Source organism: Callorhinchus milii, unplaced genomic scaffold (genome assembly GCF_018977255.1).
Source record: "Callorhinchus milii isolate IMCB2004 unplaced genomic scaffold, IMCB_Cmil_1.0 Scaffold1, whole genome shotgun sequence".
NCBI lineage: Eukaryota > Metazoa > Chordata > Chondrichthyes > Chimaeriformes > Callorhinchidae > Callorhinchus > Callorhinchus milii.
The window spans coordinates 122994104-123016224 of record NW_024704742.1 but is presented as its reverse complement, the minus strand read 5'-3'; the positions used below and the strand labels follow the sequence as shown (position 1 = coordinate 123016224).

Genomic DNA, 22121 nt, shown 5'->3' with positions numbered 1-22121 from the left:
TTCACAACTGCTGTAATGCTAGGACTATGTATTATCTTCCCATGACATCTGGATCTCCCTGCACTCCCCTCTCCCCCACCCCTCAGCTCGGGTCCGTAACTCTGTCTGTCCAGCGCCTTGGCACATCCTCCCGACGTGAAAGGCATTATACAAATGTAATTTTGTTGTTGTCCCTTCCAGTGATGGGGATGTGGGCCAAGGGTAGAAATTAAATATTATTGGATTTCCTTCAGCAGCATTTTTACCTTCATAAATGGCCATGCAAGAAGCTATAAGCAACTAAACAGTTTACTAGTGTTATTCAGTAAGAGGTTTAATTCTCCCTTCTCAGTGAGTTCTTTGAATGTTGAATTGGTAGATCTGGAAAGAGTAGTTCAGTGTGGTGCCTTTGGTCATCTTGAAGGGGGATCTGAACAGAAACCTCTCATACAACCTTCAACTAGAGAGGAGTCTGCCAGAGCAGTCCCTCATTTAACACACTCCAGGGTGAAAAAATATGTACATGTGACAGATGCAATACAGATGTTACAATTATTTAGTGCCTTTCATTTTGGGAGGATTTCCCGAGGCACCTAACAATACTGCCTTGGTACCTGAGCAGGGGGTGGGAGCCAAGGGGGTGGGAAGGGGCACGATGATCAAAAACATGGTCAAATATGTTGGGTCTTGAGACAGACCTCACATTACCTTGTACTATTGAAGGCTTATAGATGAATAATCCATCAACATGATTAGTTCACAATATAATTTATTACTAAGTTTATATTTTCGTATGCTTTTGTCTTTAAAAAGCTATGAATCACAAAGTTCACCGACTGTCCAGAGCCAACCGCTCCCGGTAGAGGCACAGAGACCACAGCAGGACAATGACATTAACCTGCCTCATTATGGGGTTCAACAAATCCCACCAGCATATAAGGAGCTGGCAGAACCCTGGATTCAGGTGAGGGCATTTCAAAAGTGTTGGTTATTTCAGAACAGGCTTAGTAAACAACTGTTTTAACAATCTAAATAAAAGCAAAATAAGTTATTTTGAATCCTTTGCTTTGACACTGTTTTCATGTTCAGATATTTGGAATGGAACTGGTTAGCTGTCTCTTTTCTCGGAACTGGAACGTACGAGAAATGGCTTTGAGGCGTCTTTCCCACGATGTTAGTGGAGCCTTGCTGTTGGCCAATGGTGAAATCCGTACTGGAAGTTCCTCGTGTAGCAGTGGAAGCAGCAATGGATGTAGTAGTTTGACGGGAGCCAGTGGATCATCTCAGACCGACATCTCAGGAGATGTAGTAGTGGAGTCATGCTGCAGTGTACTTTCCATGGTCTGTGCTGACCCAGTATACAAAGTGTATGTCGCAGCTTTGGTAAGTTTTTATGGCTAATTTCCTGTTGGGAATGCAATAGCGTTCTGTATACACAAAATATTCAATACATTTGTTTCCTGAACCGTTTTCGTTTTTTCCTACTTTTATAGAACACTGGGACTCTAGCGATCATTAAAGTTGCTGACCTTGGCTATTTGCACAGAGTGTTTGGAAGAACTTTGAGAAGTTCGACCTTTATGTCATTAATATGTTTTGCTGGAAGTACTGAGTAATAGGGAGAATGTTAAGATTAAATATTTTTCAGATTTAACATTTTTTTCTTGTGAGTTTATTGATTACTACAATTAGGAAACTGTGACTCATTATATAGTATTGGGCGCCAATTTAGTATTGTATTCGATATTTATAATCTTAAAGATTCCTCTGAGAATAACTTCCTTGGGGAACATTCAGTGTAATAAACCATCAAATATATTATTAAATTAAATCACGCCAGATTCAGAAGTAATGATAATAATCATCCTTGCATTTGATTTAGTGCTTTATCACGTTGTCGAAAATCTCAAAGCGCTTCACAGAATATACTGTAAAGTATATTGACTGTAATTTGTGGGCGAAACCTGCACAAAGTATTTATATATTTATAGTATATCAATATTTATAATCTTAAAGATTCTTTAAGATTTTGAAAAAAGTAAGGTCCAGGATCTATGAAATCGACAAAACTGAGAAGTAATTACTCAAAATAGATGCATTAGATTATAAGAATATAGACTGACATTCAGTTCTGTATCTTGAGCTTTTGAAGGATGGAATAATTTTATTGAAGAATTCTGACTTTCAACATGAAAGGTTTGAAACCCAATCATTCCTCTTTACTGTTTTCAACACTGGCCTTTTGAATTCATAATCTCTTCAGTGGAGCTGACATTTGCTTGTGGCATTTTGTTTAGAGAGGTTGGCATTCATGAACATAGAAAAAAGCATTGTTCATTTAGATTTATAGTCATGTGACTTGTAGAAAGGGTCCTCTGTTTCAGCACATGTGTATTATGCTGCTGGAGAAAAAGACAGGATCCAGAGCTATAAATAACTGATGGACAATATCAATGGTTGGTCTCAGAATACTGCAAAATATTTTTCTTCCATTGATTGAAATAGAAGGTTTTATATATAGGATGTGCCTTAATCATAATAATAAGTCTCCTTACATTTGACGCAGGCTTTCATCTCAGGAGGTCATCTCAAAGTGCTTTACAGGATTCGCTGTAAAGTGTAGTGACTGTATTTTGTAGGCGAACCCGGTAGCCAATTTATGTACAGCCAGTTTCTTTGCAACCTGCCTTGCGCCTTAAGGCAAACGTAGGCAGTGTGGATCGAGAATTAAACGTGGGACTTTTGGGGTTTCCATGGCTCATTTTCACATTGCGAGAGCACCACAAAAAATCTTCTAACAAGTTATTTGAAAACATGCCTACGCCCCTTCTTCCCCCCCCCCCCAATCACCCATCACGCTCACCATCCAACACCATCCCTGTATAGCGCTCCAAGATAGTATCCTATGTGATGGGCACTTTAATAATAAGTTATTGTTGATTTGAAAATATAAGCTTATTAATCTTTTACTTTATTGCTTATCAAATTTGCAGGCTAGCAACAACAACAAGATTCCATTTATAGAGCGACTTTCACTTCAGGAGGACGTCCCAAGGCGCTGTACAGTTGAGTCAGGACCCGAGCAAGGGGGAAATGGTCAGGGTGAGCGGAGGGAAGGGAGCGAGGAGTTGGGTAGAGAGTAGAGAGGGGAGCTGAAGGCACGGTCAAAGAGAAAGGTCTTGAGACCGGCCTTGAAGGAGGAAAGGGAGGAAGCAAGGCGAAGGCACTGGGGGATAGAGTTCCAGAGCCTGGGGGCTGAGAGGCTGAAGGCCCGGCCCCCGATGATAGGGTGGTTGGGGCGGGCGATGTGGAGCAGACCGGAGCCAGAGGAACGGAGGGTACAGGCAAGGTAGGTAGGGGGAGAGTAGGTCAGAGAGGTAGGAGGGAGCAAGGCCGTGAATGGCCTTGTAGGTGAGGATGAGGATCTTGAATTCGATCCTCTGGGGGATGGGGAGCCAGTGGAGGCGAGCGAGGTTGGGAGTGATGTGGTCACGAAGCCTGGTGTGGGACAGTACACGAGCTGCAGAGTTCTGAATGACCTGCAGCTTGTGGAGGGAGGTGGTGGGAAGGCCGGTGAGGAGAGAGTTCCCATAGTCCAGCCTTGAGGTGATAAAGGCGTGGACCAGAGTTTCAGCAGCGTGAGGGGTGAGGCAGTAAAGAGTTGCTTTGGTGAGAATGTAAAGAGGTTTCATTCACCCTTGCTCATCGTTGAATCGTGCCACTTTGTGTGGTATAAATGAGTTCACCATTTTAGAGACTAGCTATTAAAGTACATTCAAATGAAATCCTCTGAATTCCATTTCTAAATTCCTTCTTTTACCACAACTGATTAAATTATGGCAAAATGTATTTTCCTTTATGTCGTGAGTATTTTTTTAAAAAAGACACTAGGTTCAGTTGCCTTGAGCTGGAAGAATAAATGCTTTTAATTAAGAAGCTGAATGAAGTTAGCAGACATTTATCACTTGAAACGGATGAATCTGTCTATGTGGCCCTGATATTTGCTGATGAAGCAATTTGCATTGATAATTCTAATTAAGACTTTGCACCTCTTCAGTTTGTACTGCTGTGGGTGGCAAGTTTCCAAAAACAACGCATGGCTCTAAAAGAGCTGTGATGATTTAAGAATAATAGAATGTTTGCTCTTATTCATCCTGCACAGCTATTAACTTGCCAAGTATAAAGTATGGAGTCTTCATATACTGGACTACTTTAGACTTTATTCCCTCTAGAAGTTGAATTGTGTAAAACTGTATCAACGGTCTATCAATTCATTCAGTATCCTCCAGATACCATGATAATTCAGAAGTAGGGCAAATATTCCTAATAGACTGTCTCTTCAGTATCTGCATCCTCCTGATTTTTTCCTTTCCCTGGTCTTTAGTGCCTCCTTAATGTGACTTTACACATTTATGCTGCTCTGAGGTGCGAACGTTCTCAATCTATTCCAATAGAGATTTCATCCAGTAAACCCTTAACACTGCTCAGCCATTGTTCTCCAGAACAACAGCCTGACAGACCTTTAGTTTTTATTTATGAAGGTCTGGAAAAAAAAAATTGCGCTCAGTTTCTCCATTTTCTGTGGGCATTGTGCTCCTTGAGGACTGGTACCAGACCTCTAACAATGTTGTTTTGAGTCTCCTTCCAGGATACACTTGCTAATATCCTGAAGTCCCTGCTCTCTACCCGACTCCTTCACTTAGCTGAATGCCCAAAATTCATATCAACACTTGTGAGTGGTGAACCTGCACTTTCCCATGACTGACACCCAATGGTGCCTATATCCAAATGTTTATTCAAATATTCAGATGCATACATTTAATTTTGTACTGCTAAACTGAATTTATTTTAGTACTCTGGTTCCATCTGTTGCCCTTGTATGTAGGCAAATGGGAGGCATAATTTTTTTTAAAAAAATAGTTGGATACAGCTGAATGTTGCTCGATCATATAATTGATCCCTTGTGGCCTAGAGTAGCTTTCCTGCACTACCCATAAATATCATTGTCATTCACTTCATGGCTCAGTAAAATTCAATATTGACATTCACTTCATGGCTGTTTGTGAGACATTGTTGTGCACAAATTGGCTACCAGGTTTGCCTTTAAATACAGTCACGACACTTCATAGTAAAATCCTGTGAAGCACTTTGAGACTTCTCAACAACGTGATAAGATGCTATACCAAATGCGTTGATTATTATTATCATTTCTTTAATTTTAAAAAATGGAAAAAAAATATTTAAATTATTTCCAGAGTCTATTGATCATTATTTACTGCCATTTCATTTACAGATATTTTTGTGGGGAAATTTGAAACTATCAAGAGCTTTTAGTGGGTAAATTTGGCATCAAAGGCTGACTGAAACAATTAATATGTTAGTATAATTTGCAAAACGTTGGTAAAGGTTGGTTTGAACCAGGTGTTATAGTAGTTAAATTATTTTCAAAACTAGGTTTGTTCATTCACACAAATTGCATTAGAAAGTTGAAACACTTGGTAAATAAAATGTTACTGAGAATTTTTTTTTATTTTTGTAGAAAACGTTAAGAGCCATGCTGGTCTATACGCCTTGTCATGCAGTAGCAGAAAGAGCTCGACTTCAGCGACTTCTCAGGCCAGTGGTGGAAACCATATTGGTCAAATGTGCAGATGCGAACAGGTAATGAACAATACGTAGATCTATAAACTTTGACCACTTTCTGGAATTGAGATCTCAATTTCAAAGTTAATGACTGCTTTTGGTGGATTACATTTTGCATTTGATTACACGACAATAAATCCTACTTATAAGCCTTATTTCACTTTAAGTATATTCAAGAAGTTAAAAGCAGCTTTAAAACTTCCCTCACTTTGTTTTTTGGTTATCAGAGAATACCCATATATAGAGTAACCCCATTTTAATGTGGCTAGCTGGGTCCAGTATTTCAGTGGCTACAACCAAGTGTCTGGTTAGCCAGCCAGCTGTGTGAAGCACTTTGAGATGTCCTCCCACTGTAAAAGGTGCAATATAAATGTAAAAATGTACTCTTCTGCTCATTTAGAAAGTTGTGAAAATTATTTTGCAGCCATTTAGCAACTAATTTATAGATGGAAAGCTCTGAAGATCTGTGTTCTAGTTTGAGCATAAATTACTGTAAAATGTGATTACTATGTTGAAAGTAATAAATATGGTATTTTAACTTAAAGGCATGTCCAAAAGCGAATGGTTACCAAGGTTTGTTTTTTCTAATTTTATTTTCAGCCGTACAAGTCAGCTCTCTGTGTCCACACTGCTGGAACTGTGCAAAGGCCAATCTGGAGAACTTGCTGTGGGCAGAGAGATTCTCAAATCAGGCAAGCTACAGAATTGCTGTTTCAATTAATTTAAATTTAGTGCTGCATCTTTGTGTAAACATCTATTTTAATGTTGTTTGTGATACAGTGCAGCCCCATTATAACACACTTCACAATAGCACAGATTCATTAATAGAATGGCTGAACTTTGCTCATGTGCAAAGCAGGAAGTAATGTTGGAATGAACTAATGATCCAGATGATGGCTATTGTAGCTTCCTGCACTGAAAGAAAAAAATGCGGTTCATCAACTTACCAATAACATAACTTAAAGCTTTGTGTATGAGCAGACGGTAGCAAGTGGCATAAGCTTCATGTAGGTACCAAATGTGCTTCATGCTGAGTGAGCTAATATCAGCTGGGATGATAAAGATGCATACAATATGGCCTTACTGTTTCTGCACTAGAGAGGGGAAAAGATTAGCCAGGTGAACAGTAAGCACTGCAAGAAGTGGATTAACCTGGAAATTGGGTAAGGACAGCTTCAAATACATGTTATGACCCTTGTAGGGGATTTCACCATCACACACTGGTGAGAATGAGAAATTAATACTTGGTGGGTGTTTCAAAGGGCTACTGATATTCTTGGAACCATATTCCAGTCAACCCATGTCCTTTAGGAGAGGAGCAATGGGACAGATTGGAAGAAGGAGAAAAATAATCATCATATGCAATATCATATGATGCATATAGCCAATGTGAAATTATTTTTGCTTTAGATCAGTCGACATCAATTTCCGTCATGGGTCCGCTGCAGTTCTTGTGCATTTGGTCATACTGCTGATTATATGAAAGAAATTGTAGGTGTAGAATGTATTTACTGAAATTTAGACACAGTAGTAGATCTTATGGGGGAGTTTTAACTTCTTCACGCAGAGGGTGATGAGCATATGGAACTCACTGCAAGAAGCTATGGTTGAAGCAAATAGCATCCAATTTGTTTAAGAGAAAACATGAGATAGGGAATAGATGAGGGAAATAAGAGCGTGGGGGGATTCATTTGGAGTATGGACCGGCATGGATTAGTTGGGCTGAACACTATATAACTATGTAAATGTAACACCCGTTTGTTTCCGTTTATTTTTACAGGGTCTATTGGAGTTGGAGGTGTTGACTATGTCTTAAGCTGTATTCTGGGCACTTCAACAGAGTCTATGAATTGGCAGGCTTTGCTTGGGCGTCTGTGTCTTATTGACAGATTGTTACTGGAATTTCCTGCTGAGTTCTACCCTCACATTGTTTCTGGTAGTGAAGGTCCAATTCCACAAGCAGACCTTGTGGTAGAAAGGTTTGTTGTTTCCTCTAAATTATATTCTTTTGATCATACAGTAGGGTTAATTATATGAATTTCTTATTTAAAAAATACAACTGAAGACGCCTAGTAACAAAGTACATTGCCATCATCACTCCAGCTCGAGGGGATCACCAAATAGATTGAGTTGGCATTCCCTCGAGGCACTGTCATTGACTTCAGAGATTTATTAAGTAAGAGATCTGTTAAGAAATATTACAAAATTGATCCAATCTTTCAATACAAAACCAGACAAACTTCAGTGTTGCTTTCGTAAGTCTGTGTATGTTTGCATTATCTGACAGTGTTGTTATAAGCGAAAGAGCCTGACCACACAAAAGTAGCCAATATTTCTTGACTTCCTTTTCAAGGGGTTTAAGCTTGGGATTCTTTATTTCAGAGTTTATTTTCTGATATTTAATCTATAGTTTTGCTGGTTGATAGTGGTTCATGGATCCTACAGCAGGATGTATTAAATAGAGGTTTGTAAAACTTCAATTGTGTAAATTTAAGTTGTATGAACGGATACCTTCTCAAAGGGAATGGAAGGGAAGATATCGGCAGATTTCAGAGTGTAATTTTTGGAAGTAATTTAGGGGCATCTGCAATCTTTATGTATGTATGTTTATTTTATGAGAGCAGTGATAAGGAAGTGCCATTTTTTATTTCTCTATTCTCATCTAGGTATAAGAAGCTACTGTCTCTCTTGAACTTTGCACTGCAGTCCATTGACAATTCCCATTCAATGGTTGGAAAAATGTCTCGCCGAGTGTTTCTCAGTGCTGCACGAATGGTTACAAGAGTGCCTCATGTTTTTATGAAACTGATTGATATGTTGAGTGTAACCAGCTCAACTCATTACACACGGATGCGGCGTCGCCTGATGGCTATCGCAGAGGAAATGGACATCCTTGAGATTATTCAGCTGGGGATGGATGACATGTATGCCACTGAAGGCAGACATGATGAATTTGTAGAGCCCTCAGCACCACATAACTCACCAAATGTTACAGAAAACAACTCATTAGTCAATGCATTGCAGTTATCGGGAATAGCAGTAAAAGGGCTTAGTCCAGACCGTGACACCAGAGGTGGTGTTCGCCAAGAAGATGTGGGAGAGAGGCGAGGAAGTATTTCTTCAGCAAGACTTCCAGCCACACCAGTGTCCTCTGAGCAACCAAAGACAGCCATCCAGACACGCCCCCGACCACTGAGTCAGTGTGTCAATCACTCTTCATCAGCATCATCATTAAATCATTCCCAACCTTCATTCCCATCATTGCCTTCCCCTTCTTCAAGCCATTCAGCTGGATCCACAGCTACTGATGGTTCCAAATTGAGACCTCAGAGTTTTGTTCCTAGCAAGCTTGCATCCTCGTCCCCAAAAACACAACGTAAGTTTTCTCTTCAGATTCAAAAGAACTGCTGTATAGAGGCCTCTGGGGGCAAAGAACCTGAAAAGCTCTCTCCGGTTTTTACCCAAGCACGGCCCTCTCCATCCAGCCAACTTCACAGACCAAAAGCAACTCGGCCATGCCAGCATGAAGCAGGGAAGTCACCAGTTGATTTAACCAGAGGCACTATGATGCTTGATCTGAAAGAGCTAACACTTGGTGACCACTGCAGTAACAATGCAGTTATTCCAAGTGATGATACTGCATTCACTCCGGTAGAGGATATCTTTCGTCTGGATACTTCTGCAGAGCTGAATTCCAGTATGGAGGACCTGCTGGAACCTTCGACACCGACGTGTGATAGTACAGTGACGTTTAAATCTGAAGTTGCTGTACTGTCTCCAGAGCAAGCAGGAACTGACAGTACCTACAAGGATGATGTTAATCAGAACCAGAAATGCAAGGAAAAACTGGAAGCAGAGGAGGAAGAAGCATTAGCTATTGTCTTAGCTATGTCAGCATCTCAGGACGCTTTGCCAGCTATTCTTCAACTGCAGGTTCAAAATGGAGAAGATGTCATTCTCATTCAGTTAGATGTAAGTGTCTTCTTCATTTTCACTTCCTGACCTCTCTCCCTCTGCACACATTATTATTTCCTTGTCTTTATTTATAAACTGCAATATTTTTTTCCTCCTCCCCTCCCCACAAGTTATAATATATGTAAACACAAATACACACACTTGTACACACAACTGTTTTGTTAGGTAATTCCATAATAGAGGACTGAAAATCATGTTGGAATCAAGAGCAGCAATGTTAAGTGTTCATTTCTAAAGGGGTTTTTCAATTCTAATCATCAGTCAGTGTCTCAAAGCACTTCACAGAATATACTGTAAAGTGGAGTGACTGTATTTTGTGGGTGAAAAGATCTCTGGTGTTTTGAGATGAAAACTTACTGAGTTTCAGGAGTTAAGGAGAATAGAAGCAGCAACACCTTGTGTCACACTAATTCATAGCTTTCTGGGGAAATGCAGTAATTGAGGCTTCTTGGGAGGCAGGGTAAAGTAACTTGACAATCCACCAAAGGAAGGTGACAAAATTGCCATTTCCTTCCTCGGAATGGGGTAGATCTAAGGGAATGCATATGAGTTATGTCAAGTGCTGGGTTGTAGCACATTCAGTTTAATGTTTCAGTTAAAATATAGTCTGATGTCCAACAGGCTGTTTAATATGAGAAATTTGTCAACAACACCATGTTGGATAGTTACCCATGGAGGAGATGTTTTGATATATATCTTTTGGTATTTTACAAAAACTAAACTTTTTCAGATCCCAAGAGAAAACTGAATTTGTTTTATCTACACGTCTGTGTAGGTCTGTTGCCAATATTGTTGACATGTTCACATTAATCTGAAATGTAACTTAATAAATGCTTTACATAGTTTCTTAAAAATAGTCAAACGTATGCTCATTTATAACTTTTTGTTCATGCTCAGCTGCCAACTTTAGCTGTGTTTAATACATATCCAATTAATATGTTTAGTTTGGCAGGAGCATCAATTTTAGGATGCAAATTGAATATAAAAATTGATTCTCAATAAAACCTTTTTGCTTGTAATAATTTAATTACAGACACCAGAAACTCTACCTGGACATACCAAAGCAAAACTCCCTTACAGAGAGGGGGTAGAATGGTTCAAAGGTCAACAGATCGGCCTTGGGGCCTTCTCTTCATGTTACCAGGCACAAGATGTAGGAACGGGAACATTAATGGCTGTTAAACAGGTAATTTCAATATATTCTGCCGATGCCTCAATAGGAACAGTTGGGGGGGTGGGAACAAATATGTCTACAGTTGTTTAAAAGTCCAAAAACCACTGGGAGTCAGAGGAATCTGGTGCGGGGTGGGGAGTAAATCGGTGTGCACAGCTTTTACAGGGAGAGAGAACGGATGCAGTATTTTGGATGAGTTGGAGATTGTGGAGGTTGGAACTCACAAAATTAAATCACTATCAACCACAAGTTGGGTCCATTTCACACTTGTTGTTCCAAGGAAGAAAACTGGATTTACTCCTTGGTTCTTTTTCTGACTTGAAAGCCGTTTACTGTTCTGTTTCAGTGCTCATACTGTTGCTTGAGATCTCACTGCTGTCTCCTACAACCAAACCAGAACGAGGCAGCCTGTATATCAGAGTAAAAGATCACTTGATCTCTTTACCCCCCCCCCCCCCCCAACAACGCACAGCTCCCAATATGTCAGCTATTTGTATGAATATCTAAGGCATTGTCAGTCTATGCTTCTAAATATACTTTATTGACCCGGAAACAGGTGACTTATATCAGGAACACGTCATCTGAGCAAGAGGAAGTTGTGCAGACGCTGCGGGAAGAAATCCGGATGATGAGCCATCTTAATCACCCAAATATCATTCGGATGCTGGGCGCCACCTGCGAGAAGAGCAACTATAACTTGTTTGTTGAATGGATGGCAGGTAAGATCTCATCAGATTATATAAAGGAAGTGACATCAACAGTGACTTCATGACCTGGAACTTGACCATCCTGACTTCCTGCGGCCCACAGGCGTTTTAAAGATCTAGTGGATTTTGAAATTTTTGGGTAAGCCATTGTTCGACTCCACACCTCAATCCACTACAAGTTAACCCAAGTTCTAAAAGGGTGTTGTCTTCCTCTATTGTATGTTAGACATCCTAGAGGCACAACATTATTCTTCAGTATATTTTCTACTTTTGACTCCTTGAATCCGGTTTTGAACACGAGACAATTGAGTCATGTTTCAGAATAATTAGGTGGAACATTGTGCTTTTAACATTTTTTTTAAAAAAGGATATGGAACAGCCACAAAGCAGTCAAAAGAAAATCAATAAAAGGGAATGCACTGTAAACAGAGGATTTGAAAGATGAAATGGTTCAGTTTGATAAACAGGATAGGTTTCCTATTGAGGAGGATAGGAAACGGTTTGAGTTTTTGAAATTGTATGAGTTAACACTGTGATTGCCAGCTGCGGACGGAGAAAAACACAAAGGCAGAATTAGTGTTGTTGTGGACGGACCAGTTTTCATCTCATGATGCTGAAAAACAATAAATATATCACAGTACTAAAGCTTCCAAAACATTAACTATCGTTTATTACTTTGGGACGTCCTCCCTACGTGAAAGGCGCTCTATAAATGTAATTTTGTTGTTGTTTTGTTGTTGATATATTAGCCTTAAACCACTAAAATATCAGCTTGATGGGATGCTTTGCACAGAAATGGGCCATTTGATTCATCAATTCTGCCTTAGTGTTTTTCTCCATTCCCCTGCTCCCTGCACATACCCTTTAATATGCTTCCTCTTCAAGCATCTTATTTAACTCCCAAGTTTGATCTTTTAATGGGGAAAACTGCATCCAAACCATACGGTGTGCAACACTTGCAAAGGTTAATTGGATAAGATGGAAGCTGACTATGGGTTGTCCTAGAGTTTTATAATTCTTTTATAAATAAAATGCAGTATTATTTTATACAAGTGGCAATGTCTGGAGCAATGATAAGTAATTTCTGATGTGTCTATACATACTTGGCTTCTGGTAGTTCTGGTACAACCTTTTTTTTCACAGACATGTTGTTGGTAATTAATTGCTGTGTCCCTGTCTTTACCTGGGTGTGTTTGATGTATATTCACATTTGCTGCCCAAACCTACTCCCAATCCTGACTGGTCTTTTTGGATCATAGGTGAACGGGACATGATGATCAATCTTCAGGCTTATTTTTGATTAAGGCAATAAAAACACAGTAACATGTCACTGCAACCTTTTGAAATGAAGGCACAAAAATAAATTTAGATGGTAATGTCAAGTATCTTTTCACTGTCATAATGCAAGAAATTAAAATGTGAATGAACAACAAGAGCAAGAGGGGCAGTTTCAGGGGTTGTGACAGACATGCATCAGGAAGTATTTCTTTACACTGAGCAATTGACAACTTGTGAGCACCCATAGGTGGGATTCTATGAACCTGCTGTTACTCTAAGGGTTAAATTGATTGATATAGTCATAATAGGCAGGTTCTGTGATCGATTTCAGAATCTATTTACATTGAATTTTTGTTTGCAGGTGGATCAGTTTCTCATTTGCTGAACAAGTACGGAGCTTTCAAGGAACCAGTTGTTGTTAATTATATTGAGCAGCTGTTGCGTGGCCTGGCTTATCTCCATGAGAACCAAATCATCCACCGGGACATCAAAGGTAAAAATGCCTTGATCCTTGGCCAAATACGAAGCACTTCAAAAGAGAAATGGATGAAGTGAGAGAAGTCCCTGCTGTGAGCAACTAGGCTTTGTGGTGCTGTCACAGGGAAGTTAGAGGAAGATCTTGCTCTGACCTTTGGTTTTGAAGCCTTGAACTGAGTGCAGACCAGATCCAATGACATGGTTGCTACTTTTAAGAAGACATGCCTCCCTGCAGTTGTCAGGGAATGAGTTCTCTTCGGAATGTATAAGTGCCATTTGTTAGAATATTTGGGGCTGTAACTAGGGGAAGGTATTCGTCTCCCGTGCCGAGGCTGTGCTGACTTGTGGCCTTTTGTTTTCTAGGTGCCAATTTGCTAATTGACAGCACGGGGCAGAGACTAAGAATAGCAGACTTTGGAGCTGCTGCCAGGTTGGCATCAAAAGGCACTGGTGCGGGCGAGTTTCAGGGGCAGTTGCTGGGAACCATTGCATTTATGGCACCGGAGGTGAGAAAAAATAAAACCTGAATGAAACTTGGAAGTTCTATTTCTGTACCTCTTCAATTATTCAGTCTAACAAAAAAAGCCTGGAGTTCACCTATCAACACAAAATGGGTTCAGCCTTCAATTTATGTAAAGGAAGGACTTGACCTACAATCAATCTCTGCCAGTGTTGCTTTTGATGTAGCTGAGAAGCAAGCGATAGTGGCACACAGACAGCAACTGTACTCTTTCACAGTCACAGTTCCTCAGCCCCCCACCTTTCCCCCTTCACATACCTTCCATTGTATTGGTGATGTATTCCTTGGGATGTTTTAGGTTAATTTCTTCACCGTTGGCATCTGTAGCAGTCATGTGCCATTCCACGGCGATACGGAAACAAATCTTGCAAGATTATTATCACAAGTTTGTTTTTGTCCCATCTTATTTTCAAAATCTTTGGTTTGTGAAGACTTTAGGGGTGGGGTAGGAGAAGTTTACCCATCTTGCATTCAGTTATGTTGAATGCAAGGCATTGAGGCATGAAATTTTATCAGTGTATTAAAAGTACGAAGAAATCACAGCTTCAGACGTTCGGTGATACCTTTGTGAATTGGTAATCGAAACTCCAGGAAACCCAAAGTCCCTGTAGTTAGAGCATAAATTAGAGCTTCCTGATCAACTCCTTTAAAACAGAAATGTGATGAATTGGACATTCAGTAAAGAGTTCTTATGAAGCAATAGATCTGAAACAGCCACCTACTTTCTCTTTCAGATGCTTAGTTTTTGTTTTTATTTCAGATTTTCAGCATTTATAGTTTCATTTATATTTTTCTAAGGAATGTGCCTTGTTTCACATTGGCTTTGATTCTTGGTCTAGCTTCATTTATTATTTGTGAAACTGGATTTGGTATTGGTTTTAATGTCTACTTCATAACGCTGTATGCAAAACTAGATCTCAGCAGTAATTGACATTAGTCATTGTTATAGTTCCTTACTGTGGTGATTATTGTTTAGGTGTTACGCGGCCAACAGTACGGCAGAAGTTGTGACGTATGGAGTGTTGGCTGTGTGGTTATAGAGATGGCCTGCGCTAAGCCTCCTTGGAATGCAGAGAAGCACTCCAATCATCTTGCTCTAATATTTAAGGTAGGTGGATTGATGTCAAATTATCCAAGTCAAATTTGCAGTGCATACAGCTTTGTGGAGTCCTGTAGCTCAGTGGTTAGAGTACTCGCCTTGCAAGCAAGAGACTTGAGTTCAATTCCAGACGGGACGAAACCTTGGGCAAGTTTCCTTACTCCACACACCTAATAATAATCCCTCCAAAAAACAAAATAATAAATTGGTCATTTTCAATCCACGACTGGATTGACACTGCTGTGCGCAATTGGCTGCCGCGTTTCGCCCACAAATATACAGTCAATTCACTTTACAGTGTATCCTGTGAAGCGCTTTGAGAAGTTTAGAAGATGTGAAAAGCGCTATATCAAAATGCAAAGATTATTTATTATTATTATAGCTTTACATACCAGTAGATCAAATTCAATAGTAATTAATCCTTGCATTCAATGTTGCCTTATCGTGTCATTGAGACGTTTCAAAACACTTTACAGGATACACTGTAAAGTGGATTGACTGTATTTTGTGGATGAAATGCAGCTGCTAGTTTGTGGCCAATTTTATTTGGGGGATTTGTTGGCCGGAACACAAGGAGAAACTCCCATCTCTCTTCGAATTGTGCCAAATATACAATTTGGTGCAATCTGCTAATGGAGACACCTCTGGCCAGATCCAATCTATTTTTGAATCCCCTCAAAAGTATAAAATAACTGTGTAACTTTGCCATTGGATTGTTTTTATTTAGTGGCTCAAGAATAGCCACATTGATAATGTTGTTGGCAGTTTTAACCTTACCATTTCAGAATTTTGCCTCTCCCCACTCCCTCCCCCCCAACTACCAACTTTTGTGACAATGGTTAAAGCTAATGACGACTGTAATGCATATTGGAAACTTATTTCAAAATTTGCATCTTATTTCTTTAAAAATGGGAACAGATTGCCAGTGCTACCAGCGCCCCAATAATTCCAATCCATTTATCACCTGGACTGCGGGATGTAGCTCTCCGATGCCTGGAACTCCAGCCCCAGGATAGGCCTCCATCGCGAGAACTTCTGAAACACCCAGTCTTCCGAACAACATGGTAACGGGTACCCATGGCAAATGAAAGCTGTGCTGAAGAAACTACTGAAAAAATCAAAATGCCTGAAGATGTGTCGTGGTGCACTGTAGAACTGTGTAAATGACTGGCCTTACATAAAGCAACAAAGGCCAAAATGATCCTGTGTCTCAACGTATGACTGCCACACATGGATTTGTACCTTATAACAGTATGCAAATATGGTGTTCTTACTTGCTAGTTGTGCCTTCTTATTGACCAGACTCGTCCTCAGCAGTGAGGTGTAGGTTTGGGCTTGTCTGTCAGATAGAAGCTGTGGGGCAATTAAGTGAGAACATTCTTCTGTTAGAGCACTTTTTCAGCAAATCCTCGCAGCTGAGATGCTCCACAAGGTTTTGTTGTTTTATATATCTGTTAAATTGCCACTGGATGTGGCTTATGGTTCATGCATTTCTAAAGTAAAACTGAGGGTATGTCCTGTTGAAATCACCAGACTCTCCTATCTGTTAAACCTGTTAGCAAAATGATTCTGTAAAACTTTTTTTCTGGTTTTAGAACCCAAACTTTTTAATATTCATGGACGCCAACTTATGTAATTATCAAGTTATTTTGTTGGGGAAGGCAGTGAACCAGAAAGTAGTCTTCAAAGTTAATTGGGCAATTTAGGCCGCTGTATCTTGTCCATTTTTCTGCAGATCATTTTGGCTGCTGTTGTAATTGAAAGGAAATTCTGTGGTGTTCATTTCTCGCTTACTTTGTTTAATTTTCAGGGAAGGGTTAAGTTTGAAACTTGTTTTCAAAACGTGTATTTGTAAAAAAATAAATAAAATAAATTGCCATAATTTAGCTGTTTTGAGTTAAGTTCCTGAAAAAATACTGTTTGCAAGCTTTTACAGTTTATTGAACATGTGTCCTAGCTCATGTAAAGCACGTAATAGATTACCTTTACATGTCTAAAGTGATCACTGCCCTTTCTACAGAACATTTCAATAGCAACTGCTGTATAGTCTCTTAGTTCAGATGATGAATGTTAAGCAGGAGCTATGCCAGATGAAACCTGCTGCTGTCTTATTTGCCCCCTGTCTTGAAGCCTTTTTATTGAACTTTAATACAATATTATTTATCTGTTGAACTTTTGTTTGCTGCTGTAAGATTCTGAAATCTTTGCAAAAATGTCTTACTGTCGACCTTTTTTTAAGAAGTCTCTTATTTACATTCAAGGATTGATCTGCAGTTTTCCTTCAGGGAAAGGCTAGCTCCTTCTTAACTCCATCCTGCTTTAGACTGGTCGTCTCCCTATTCCATTGCAGCTTTCATTGCACTCTCTAATAATTTTAGTGTGACTGGACTGCCTTTTGGATTAGTGATCTTGAATTTTAGTAGTCACTGACTGATATCTGCTTGCAAGTAGAATATGTAATTTAATGCAGTAAGCTGGGAAACCGTTCCTCGTTGTTGTTAGTGGGCTTGTAATCAAATTGTGTGGTGCTTTACTAGTTTATGGCTATTGTTTCCATCACCTTATTTTATGAAGCAAAGAACGAGAGAAGACTTGGAACTTGTCCTGCACTATTAAGTCGCAGGTCCTCTGCCATGAAACCTTTTTTAAAATTATCTGCAGTCCTGTTTATAGAAATGTGGGCAAATTTTTAATTTCATCAAATGAGTTTTTCTTATCAAAAGAAGTATTGTCCAAAAGGCCACTAACGGACTGAAAAATGTTACATGAAAGGATCAAAAGAGATCACATCAAAGGGCCTGCCTCTTAAAGTCAAAATCCTGATAGTTGACCTATCCTTATGCCAAATCTATGTTGATATACCTACATTCATTCTTCTAGTATTGAAGAACAGGGTTTTTGCTTTGACTTTTCAGTTGAACCGAATTATTTTAGATGTGTTTTGAGAAGTGATCAGCTGTAAAAGCTTGCATCTTTTAAACATTTAAATGTGGGGATTTTAACTCTTTGAGCAATACGTCTTACTGTTGTGATAAATTGTGAACCACTGTTATCCATTTTTAAGTGTGGCATGTTTCATAAAGGATTTGAGTGTCAAATTGATATATATGGGTAATACAAAAATTGAAAATAGCTTTTAAATATTAAGGGGTTTGGGTCCCCATGTTTCATTTAAAAACTGATTAAAATGTGAAGCCCTGAAAACATGTGCGTTATATTTATATATAAAAAAGTATCACATTCCTAACTGGTTAAAAAAGGTGCTGTTATTGCTGAAAGAGTTAAAATATGTATAGATATGTTTGTAGCAGTGACTCCTTAATTTATTGACCACCTGGAATCCTATTTTTGCAGTGATCCTTTCAAGTCAATAAGTTTTTTTTTAAAAAAATGTGTTCTTTTCTTGAGCTTTAAATGATGCACTCTTGCCATTTTATACTGGAAATGTTTTTGTCAAATTTTCACTGTGTCTGACAGAAGCATTAAACTGATGAACCTCGGCTAATCAGTATTACGTCATAGATCTCAGCATCTAGCTTGTTTAATAAGTTGATGCTTTTTTTATTACCAAGTTGCATTTTAATTGAGATTGTTTGCATTGCCCTCAGCTTGCTGTAATTGTGATTTTTTTTGTGTGTTTTTTTATTTTTTGCCGACGTGATGTAATCTTATCTCTTTGGATCAGAGCTGGACTGAAAATGTAATATGTAATTATTTGTGCTGGTCCTGTTATGTTATTTGGTACTTTCTTAAATTGTAAATAACGTCTACTGCTGTTTATTCCAGTTTCTACTACCTCAGGTGTCCTATAGTTTTTCTTCTACCAAAGTACACTTTCACAATGAAACTATATTTGCTATGTGACTGTAATTTCTAAGACTTCCAGGGCTTAAGGGCTAACGTCTATTAGCACCTTACTGTGCAAGCAAATATTTTTAAAAAATAAATCTCTGGGGTTGAAAAAATTGGCTAAATGTATCCTTTGTAATTTTAAATATATCGAAATATTTTAATTATTAAGATTTTTACCCCATGTTTTGAAACATTTTATAGCATAATTTGGACCTATTTTGGTGTTTTGTCTTTCTAGTAAATAAAATTTTTTTGGACAAGTTCTGCATCTTTTGTCACTTTTCACTGCACACAGTATGCAAAACTAATCAATACAGTGCAATACAAAACGGTAATCAATACAGGGTTTCAGCTATATACTGAAGAGTACTGGTACAGGTAGATGAGGCCATAAACAACAAAATTACATTTGTATAGCGCCTTTCACGGCGGGAGGACGTCTCAAGGCGCTGGACAGACAAGTTTCAGACCCGAGCTGAGGGTAGAGGGCAGAGGGGGGAAGCAGGGAGATCGAAAGCATGGTGGATGAGGAGGGTCATGAGGAAGGTCTTGAAGGGGGCAGGGAGGGGGTGAGACGGAGAGATTGCGGGATAGAGTTCCAGAGGGCGGGTGCAGAGTGGCGGAAGGCCCGCCCGCCAATAGTGGATGTGAAGAAGGCCATAGCCCGCTGAGCGGAGGGAGCAAGAACATGGAGGGCTTTGAAGGTGAGGACCAGGATCTTGAACTGTATCCTGTGCGTGCTGGGAAGCCAGTGGAGTTGGGCAAGGATGGGGGTGATAGGGTCGCGGAACCTAGTGCGGGAGTTCTGGATGATCTGCTGCCTGTGAAGGGAGGAGAGTTGGGGAGGCCGACTAGCAGTGAGTTTGCGTAGTCGAGCTTCGAAATAATGAAGGTGTGTATGAGGGTTTCAGCGGCTGATGGGGTCCTGGACTTTGTATCCAGAGGGATAGAGTATAAAGGCGAGGAGGTAATGTTGATTTTGTATAAAACCGTAGTTAGAATACAAATGGAGTACTGTGTGCAATTCTGGTTGCCACACTTCTAGAAGGATATAGATGAAAAGAGTAGGTTGACTTCAATGATACTGTGGCTGGCAGATTACTGCTATGGGGATAGCCGCGATAGGTTACACTTCTTTTTGCAAGAGGAGAGATGTTTAAGAGGGGACCAAATGGAGGTGGTTCAAATTATAAAAGGGTTTGATAAGATTAGCATAAATAGGCTGTTCCTACTTGTTGGGGAGTCCATAACCAATATACACAAGTATTGAGATAGCGACAAGGAGATCTAAAATAATTTGGGAGGACATTCTTCATACACAGGGTAGTGAGATTGTGGAACACACTACCCAAAGCAGTGGTTGATTCAAATTGTATTGATGCATTTAAGAGGAAGCTAAATATTCATGTGAGGGAGAGGGGAATAGAGGTTATGGGAGGGAGTTGATGGAGACTTATGGAGTATGAAAAACAGACTGGTTGGGCGTCCCAGAGAGCTTGATATTGGTGCCATGGGGCAGGTGACTATAGGCACGGTCGAAGAAGAAGGTCTTCAGGTGAAGGAAGGGCAAGGTGGAGGGATAGAGGGAAGAGTGTTCCAGAGTTTTGGGGGCACAGAGGGCACAAGGCACATGGAGGAGGCTGGAGCCAGTCGAGACGGAGTGAATGTAGTTTTGCTGATGATTGTACAGTACTTGTATAACTTGTTTACTTGCTAGAATGAATAGGTTCTGGCTTTTCTTTGACTGATGTCCTTTCTCTGGTTTAGTTACATGGGAAAAAGGAATGTGCAACAGGGGGCCTGTGTTATGTGAGACCTAAGACAAAGAAGTGGTGTCGGTGAGTGATAATTAGGTGGCGTTGCAGAATGTTCAAATGAGATGGTCATTGTTAGGTGAGACGTTAAAAAAAAATTGTATCTGTGAGACAACCAGATGGTGTTGAGGTTACGAAAACTTGTTTGTTCACATATATAAATATGGGGCACTAGCTAAGCTGAAGTTGGAGCAGACCCAGGAAAAAAGGCAAGATAAGAAAAGAAGATACGACTTAAAGAAGAAAATTCCTGCAACTGTATATTCTGTTCTCTGGATTAGTAACTACAGGTATATGTTTCTGTATTGTGCACACTGCTACATAAAGGTTGTAAAATTCCTTTTCTCATGTCTGTGTGAGATTTGATTGTTTTGGGATCTCGAACCACACAAAGACTCACAAGTTTCCAATTCAACAATTTGATTTAAATTAATTACAATTAAATAATAATAATAATCCTTGCATTTGATATAGCACTTTTCACATCTTCTTGACGTCTCAAAGCGCTTCACAGAATAGACTGTAAAGTGAACTGACTGTATATTTGTGGGTGAAATGCAGCAGCCAATTGCACACAGCAGTGTCCCACAAACAGTCGTGGATTGAGTGATCAAATTATTTTTTTCTTGAGGGATTATTATCAGGCGTGTGGAGTAAGGAAACTTGCCCAAGGTTTCACCCTGCCGGGACTACAACGATTGAGAAATCCTTTTTCTGCATGAGAGTGGCTATTGAGAAATTCCTTTTTTAAACAAAAGCTAGGCATAACCTTAACTGACAAATTATCATAAACTAAACTATAAATACACAATTGACCCATTGCAGTTGACATGGTGGAGTTTTGAATTAATCGGATTTTATTCATTGTGGAGCTGGGGAGAACAGTCACAAGTAACTTCTGAACAAATCTATTTCTGGAGTTTTCCCTGTCCTTTCTCAAGCGATATGGGCTGCCATATCTTCATTTGCACTTTACAAGAATGAGGACCACATTGAATGATAACAGTTTTGTCACTTGGATGCCCAACTCCTTAATCTTATCAAGATTCCTCTGTATTTGGTTAATCTGGTGCCTGTCCTTCTTAACTCTACCTGATTTGGTATCATCCACAAGCACAGTGTCTATTCCCTCCTCATATCAATTATATATTACCCGTGGTCACAGTCTTATGATATCTACCAAAAAAAGCAGAGGGGAGGTTAGAAGAAATTTTTTCACTCAGGGAGTTGTTCGAATTTGGAATGATCTGCCTGAAAGGGCAGTGAAGTCTGATTCGATAACAGCTTTTAAGAGAGAAGTGGATAGGTATCTGGGGAAGACGGGTTTGCAGAGTTATGGGGAGAAAGCTGGTGATTGGGGTTAGTGAAAGTGACTTGCTCTGTCAAAGAGCCGGCACAGACTCGATGGGCCGAATGGCCTCTTTCTGTGCCGTAACATTCTATGAAGCTATGAATCTATGAATGTTCACCATAAATAGGGCTAGCCATACCACTGGTCACTGAGACAGTCTAGTTCGTTACTTCTATGCTACTGACTATGTACATTGGAGACCTTAAGGAGTAAGATAGGAAAAGGGGAACAGAAGAAGGCCAATCAAACATG

The 22121-nt window shown here is 39.6% G+C and overlaps 1 protein-coding gene across 1 annotated transcript in view; it reads left to right on the top strand.

The window, feature by feature from the left end:
• map3k1 (mitogen-activated protein kinase kinase kinase 1, E3 ubiquitin protein ligase) overlaps positions 1–18964 on the top strand; it is a 61341-nt gene extending 42377 nt beyond the window's left edge. The window contains exons 9-20 of the mRNA XM_007892237.2: positions 793–943; positions 1069–1362; positions 5519–5640; positions 6223–6314; positions 7403–7601; positions 8289–9594; positions 10631–10783; positions 11328–11490; positions 13118–13249; positions 13597–13739; positions 14730–14861; positions 15771–18964. Of these exons, the coding sequence (XP_007890428.1) occupies positions 793–943; positions 1069–1362; positions 5519–5640; positions 6223–6314; positions 7403–7601; positions 8289–9594; positions 10631–10783; positions 11328–11490; positions 13118–13249; positions 13597–13739; positions 14730–14861; positions 15771–15920 (3037 nt within the window). The 3' untranslated portion in view covers positions 15921–18964. The remainder of the gene's footprint in view (positions 1–792; positions 944–1068; positions 1363–5518; positions 5641–6222; positions 6315–7402; positions 7602–8288; positions 9595–10630; positions 10784–11327; positions 11491–13117; positions 13250–13596; positions 13740–14729; positions 14862–15770) is intronic.
• The last annotated feature ends 3157 nt before the right edge of the window (positions 18965–22121 follow it).